Source organism: Lactuca saligna, chromosome 3 (assembly GCF_052625555.1).
Source record: "Lactuca saligna cultivar CGN05327 chromosome 3, ASM5262555v1, whole genome shotgun sequence".
Taxonomy (NCBI): domain Eukaryota; kingdom Viridiplantae; phylum Streptophyta; class Magnoliopsida; order Asterales; family Asteraceae; genus Lactuca; species Lactuca saligna.
The window spans coordinates 37784682-37791420 of record NC_136419.1 but is presented as its reverse complement, the minus strand read 5'-3'; the positions used below and the strand labels follow the sequence as shown (position 1 = coordinate 37791420).

At 33.2% G+C, this 6739-nt stretch overlaps 1 protein-coding gene across 1 annotated transcript; it reads right to left on the bottom strand.

Moving 5' to 3' along the window:
- Window positions 1-2433: 2433 nt before the first annotated feature.
- On the bottom strand, window positions 2434-5394 carry LOC145035539 (uncharacterized). Its single transcript, XM_078984064.1, has 6 exons — window positions 4567-5394; window positions 4265-4491; window positions 3977-4190; window positions 3517-3602; window positions 2992-3083; window positions 2434-2906 (listed from the first exon to the last, which is right to left on the bottom strand). Exons 1-6 carry the CDS (start codon window positions 4645-4647, stop codon window positions 2686-2688), a joined length of 921 nt encoding a protein of 306 aa, XP_078840190.1. The 5' UTR covers window positions 4648-5394; the 3' UTR covers window positions 2434-2685.
- Between the last annotated feature and the right edge of the window lie 1345 nt (window positions 5395-6739).

Genomic DNA, 6739 nt, shown 5'->3' with positions numbered 1-6739 from the left:
AACCCTAATAGCCTCACTATTTATGGACCCCTTGGGCACCAAAAACGTAGGTAACTGGATCCTTAGGGTTTCTGCATGTTTTTTAGTGTCTCCTTCTCTTCTCTTCTTCATCCTCTTGCTCTTGGTGTTTGTGAACCATTAGAGGAGTGACATTTGTGACTCTAAGCTTTCTAAAGTCAATACAAGAAGGATTTGAGATTGTTATTGCTACATAACAATCAAGGTATGATCTAAACCCTAATTTATATGTTATATTGATTATCATATGCTAGATCTAGGGTTTATAGTCTTGGATGAATTGCATGTACAATAGAGAAACCTAGATCCAAGCATTAGGGTTTGTATGAGCACATTGGATGTTCTTATGGCTAAAACCCATCAATATCTTGGGCCCCTTGATGATTTTGTGTTGACTTATGTGCCGAGCCCGATCAAGATTGAATTGATGTGTTCAATTAAGTTATATGTCAGACAAATTAGAAATAGGGAAACAAACTGTTGGATAACGAGAATGATTCTGTTCCATGTCTTTGTCCACATGATATCTTCCGGAACGGAGGATTATATGATCCTTTATCTAAAGGACGCGTCATTGACTTGGTCAGAGTTCGACAACGACTTTTGAAAGCTACGATTGCTAATCAGATTTTGAAGTGGCTTTGGCAGTTATAGTTCTTAGACTCATCCAATTATAGTTATTAGACTTATCCAAGTGGGAGACTGTTGGATTAGGTGTCTAAGCCCATAACTATAATTGGGATGTACTTGACCCGATAGTAGGATAGTCCTTTTGGGTTGCCTTTACCATAACAATTTGATAGGATGAATTATGAAGAAAGAGGTTAATTGTGATTTATTAATATATTATAAGAATAATATATTAATTGAGAAAATCATATTATTTAATTAGTATTGATCAGAAATTAATTTGGTGATCAAAAGAGACCGATTAAATTGCATGGACTGATATTGCAATTATATGATAGATGCAAGTTGGGCTTATGGATCGCTAGGAAGGGGGTGGACGAAATTCTATGTGTAACCCACATAGAATTTGTCCAAAAGGGGCTTCTGGAAGGATCTACTGGGTTGCTTAAGGCTTAAGCAGAGAATTAGAGTTCCAATCAGAAACCCTAGCAGCTCAGCTATAAAAGGAACTCTAAGGCTCCCAAAATCAGCACCTATGTTTCATAAAGAACCCTAGCAGAATTTTAGAGCCTCTCAACCTCTCTTATATTCTTCCAATTGCTACTTGGTGTTTGTGACTCACTAGAGATGCAACAATTGAGGTACTAAGCTCTTGAAAGTCAAGATCTACAAGCTACAAGGAAATGGTATTCATCTAACTATATATATATATATATATATATATATATATATATATATATATATATATATATAGACACACACACACACACACACGTGGAAAAGTTTAATAGAGAACCATAATTATTGGTTCTCCAAAGAACCAATTTGTTTTCAAGTTCTAGAGCTTATTCTTTATCGAAAACAAACTAAGAATATCTAAATTCATAACTTAACATTGTGAATGCTAAATATATTTTTCAGATTCACCTTGTCAATTTAGATTCACATTGTGAATTTGACGAATTTTTTTTATCGAATTTCATATAATTGGAAAAAGGATAAAAGGTTATGTATTTCTGTATTTCTAGTTTTTTTTTTGGATAAAAAATAAATTCTACAAGTTGGAAAAAAAATTGATTCCTTGGTTAATTACAATTCTCTATTGAACTTCACCCTAATAAGACCAATGCATGTGCATCAGTCTAACCAACCTATATTCATAACCAAGCCAATTAGGAATGAGCAAATAGCTATAACAAGGTTGAACCAATTGAAGGCATACTTGAGCCCAAAGTAATATTGAGGCACCAATAGCATCTTGACTACTTATGGTATGGATTATACGGCACTCACGATCATCTGCAAAACGATCAAGGGACATAAATAGTACAAGGTAACAAACACTGTCCCGCTCAAATGCTATAAATATATCTTCCATAGAAAGTATTACCAAGTAACAATTCACTTTATCTTCTCTCTGAAATCCTTATACACTTTCTCGTACAAGACATCTTTAACGTGGGCGGTGGAGCAAGATCCATGGACACACCATTGGTTTGCAACTGACCTAAGTTTTTTCTTTATGATAAACGAGTCTTCAAACATGAAACTCAAATAAGAAGACTATAGCCCCTAATCAAACTCATCTATTTCAACATGTATCACCATGATCTCATCGTGTAATGAACTTTTTACTTAGTTACCTAAAATTATTTTAATTCAATATCAAGTATCTATTATATAACTTAGGGTATCTCAAATTTTTACCTTTTTCATATTTTTTTTACTAACATTTATTAAAATTGTATTTTGTGTATAAAAAAACTATAAACCAAACAATTACTCTTGTCAAAATAACACGATAACCAAAAAGATCGGGTTTAAAATTCGGAGCATATAGGTTTCAAAACATTAAACAACATAAAACCTCCGGAAGCTCATCGGATTCCTCAATATACACAATCCTCCTCTCTCTCCTCAAAAGTTCTCAGAAACCCATAGGATAACGACGGGGTTAGCCGCTAAAGGCAAAAAGAAAATTGATCCAAATGGCAAAATCCCATTAAACAAAGCCAAAAAGCCCACAATAACGTCTCTTCAACCACGGCGATTCCCCATAAAATGATTAAAATCATGGTGTTGGACACCCAACTGTCTTAACCATGAATCAGCAACACTCACAAATGAAACAACTTTTTCTTGATCCTGTTTACTTGAAATCCAGACGTCACCTTGCATCTTGTAGGTCGCTAATCCAAATGCTGGAACACAGATTCCTTCCTTTCTCTTTCTCTTTGACAATCCATTTTCATCAAGATCTACATCCATATATATCCATGTTAATATATACTGTTTATGAGAACCTAAAGTTTTTATAACTAATAACCCAATCAATATGTGTACCTTGAAACGATGAAGATAAGGTATGGTATGTCAAGAAACATGTTGACAAGTCTTTGATCGTTCTCCCCATAGGAATATGATATATTGGGTACCTATATTAAAAAGCCAAATTAAATTTTCTATTATAAGTAACAAATTTACAGAGGTGATCTGTATTTTTCAGCGTCCGTTACATGTTACACCTATATAAAACTTTTTGTTTTAATTATTAATCTAATGAATTGAAAGGTATTATATATATATAAAAAAAAAAAAAAAAAAAAAAAAAAATCATTGCTAATAAAAATGAAAACGAACCAATAATATACTAAAAATACAAAAACATCGAACAAGCTAAGTTAATTACGAATAAGTTAAACATAAAAAAACAAAACAAAACAAAATCCAATAATTGTTGTTTAACAAAAATAACATCAACTAGTAGAGAAAATTAAAAAATATATATATCTTTGAGTGTATACAAAAACTATATTGTTATGGATTTTTTAGTGTTTTCACAAAAATAGTATAAGAGACAAAATATACCAAGCAACGGCCATCCAAGTAGCTGGTGAAAGATCAACACTCCTCAGCGACATCAATCCAGGGTATCTTTTAGATAACGCACATACCTGTTTTGCAAAAAGAATTTTAAAAGATGGTTAAATGTAACTCTCAACATATTAGAGGGGGTGTTTTATAAAATACAATCCACGGGAACTCTCTAGCACTTCATGTCTTCATCAACCACTACAAGCAACGCGTCAAAACAAAACAGTGTGCGTCCCAAAGTAGCAAACTATGGTTCTCTTCAATCTTACTTGGCATCATGCACGCAAGGACAAAATAGTCATTTACTTGACAACAAGTCCAAAAACAGAACACAAAAATGGTAAAGATCCTATCATTTTCCCCATTTTGAATAGATTTTTTTTACCTTTTTACACATTGATTGGTGGTTTCGCAGGGTAAATAATTTATACCCAAAAGAGAAACAAATGAATACCTTGTCCATGAGAGGGACTCTTCCGTAAGGAGTTGATCTATCGAAGTATTGAAAGTAAAGATGACCCAATCGATCGTTCAAATGAGAAGATGTTTCTTGATCAAAAACACATTCATCGGAAGAACATCCATCCCACCTTGACACCTTCTCGCTCTCGCTTTCCTCACTCAACGAATCGCTAAATGAATCCCTGGTTTCGGAATCTGTTTCTTCCCTGTAAAAAATTATGTTTACAAGTAATTATTGATCATGATGTTTGAAGAAAGTTTCGTTGTATGAAAGAAATACCTTTGACAGTTCAAAGATGAATTGCTTGTAAAGATTTGAATGGCGGAGAGGTAAGGAACATAATACTGAACAATAGTTTCATCTCCGGCGTCGTCGACGTTGATCGGAACTCCGGCGCCATAGGCACTCCATTCATCGAAACAATTCCAAAGATCTCCCAACGTGAAGAATTCAACTCTCTCCCTTTCCCATGGATGCCATAGCTTATTAAGGTTCCTAATCTCACTCTACAAATCAAACACAAGAGCGAATAAGTAAAAACGAATTTGGTTTTTTTAATGGATTGACGAAGAGAGACGTACCTTGGAGAGGAATTGGGATGAAACAACAGGGGTTGTGGAATCCAGGAAACATTCAAGGTTGGATCTTTTCTCTGAAACCATTTCTAGAGAGAGAAAGGAAGGGCGGATGAGAGATTTCTAGAGGTTTTATGTTTCTCTCTCCTACCCTGTAAAAAACAGACGAATCCCTCCTTACAAAGAAGACAGGGAAAAAACGACGATTACCAACAAGGGAATGAAAATGAAATCGAAGAAGAAGAGATGTTTTCGGGATTTCCCCTGTTTTGAGAGAGAGAGAGAGAGAGAGAGAGAGAGAGAGAGAGAGAGAGATTAATATCTTGATTCGAACAAGTATAATTTAAAGGAGGAAAATGGTAAGAATTTCTATATTTAATGTAATTTTCTCGTCAAATTACTGTTTCTCTTGACTAAAACAACAGAATCTTGTCAAATCGAGAAAACCCGCTATTGTCGGTGACCGAATGTCACCGGAAACTGCGGACTCCGGCGAAACTCTCTGCAATAAATGGATTAGAAGATCGACGTTTTCAAACCCACCTTTCACTCCAAGACACCCCCGATAGAAAAACAAAATCCGGCAAAGAGTCGCGAGGATTGAAAGCTAATCAAAAACCCCAAAATTCAACACAGAAAATGACATCGAAAGTGTAAATCGAAGCGGGAATTAGGGCGAAAAAACGGTGAGATCACGGGGATAAATCGGAAACGAGGATGAGTTTGTGTGCTTATATAACAGAGGAAGAAGAAAACAAGAAGTCAAGAAAGAGTTGCAGAAAGAGAAGACATGTGAAAATTTAAGATTTTAGCGGACATTAATAAAAAAGTGGATGAACATCACGTCTTGGACAATGTTTGTTATGTGAAAAAAAGTCAGCACTATGTATTATATTTTATTTATTCGAAAAGAAAGAAAAATAATTAATTTCATGTTATTTCTATCCATGTTTTACATGATAATTCAGTTTGGCTCATTTTATTTAGTTTTCAAAATAAAAAGATAAAAACTGATTTTCCAAATCAAAATATTTTGTCGCAAAAAGTTTGATGCTCATGACACATCACGTACTAATAATATTGAAAATATTAAGTTATAATAAATAATATGTGTACTTCGTTTATAAAAAAATTTATTTCCCTATATACTTCGACTGAAAATGATCTGTAATAATTGTATTTATTGCTTACCATATTTTGCGATCGAGAGTTAATTGCATCTGTGCATTATATAAAGATATATTCTTATTTAACATTTTTTAGAGTAAATTACACGAATGGTCCCTATGATTTAGGGTAATTTGCGTATTTGGTTCCTACTGTTTATTTTTTTAACTCAGAAGGTTCCTACTGTTTATTTTTGTTACGCGCTTGGTCTCTGTCTTACCTAAAAAAACTATTTTGCCATTGATTTTTTAATTTATTTAAATAAACACACCTCGAACCCCACTTCACCCCACCCTACTCACTTTACCTTATTTACTCCATAATTTTTCCTATTTAAATAATAATCTTTTTAGGTAAGACAGGGATCAAACGCGTAACAAAAACAAACAGTAAGTACCAAACACGTAACAAAAACAAAAAATAGGGACTTTTCGAGGTAAATAAATAAGTTAGGGACCAAGCACGCAAATTACCCTCAAACCATAGGGACCATTCGTATAATTTACTCCATTTTTAGACGGTATTCATCCAACTAATCTCTTTTTTGTAACGATTCATTAAGTAATAGGTCGAGAATAACAATATAAGAGAAGTGTACTATTGTAATGTTATAAGTTAATTATTTTTTTAATAACAAAAAATCAATAAAAAAAAATAGTGTATTTTTAATATATTAAATATGATTAAATTAAATATTTAGGTATATATTTAAGTTTATAAAATTTATATATATATATATATACACACACACACACACACACACTAACCGTCTACCCGCGCAAAGCGGCGGGCGGCAAATAATTTGATCTCTTTAGAGTTAAAATCATTTTGCGTTCACTTCGAGAAATGAATATTAAATGACATCTATTTTTCAAGAGTATTACCATACCATATTAAGGGGGTATTTTGCTAAGCTTTTTTAAAACAACTTATTAGGTTCCACATCACTATAAGTTGAAAAAATGTTTGGATTCAAATAACTTATTCCAATAGGAAACCTCTAATACGTTAT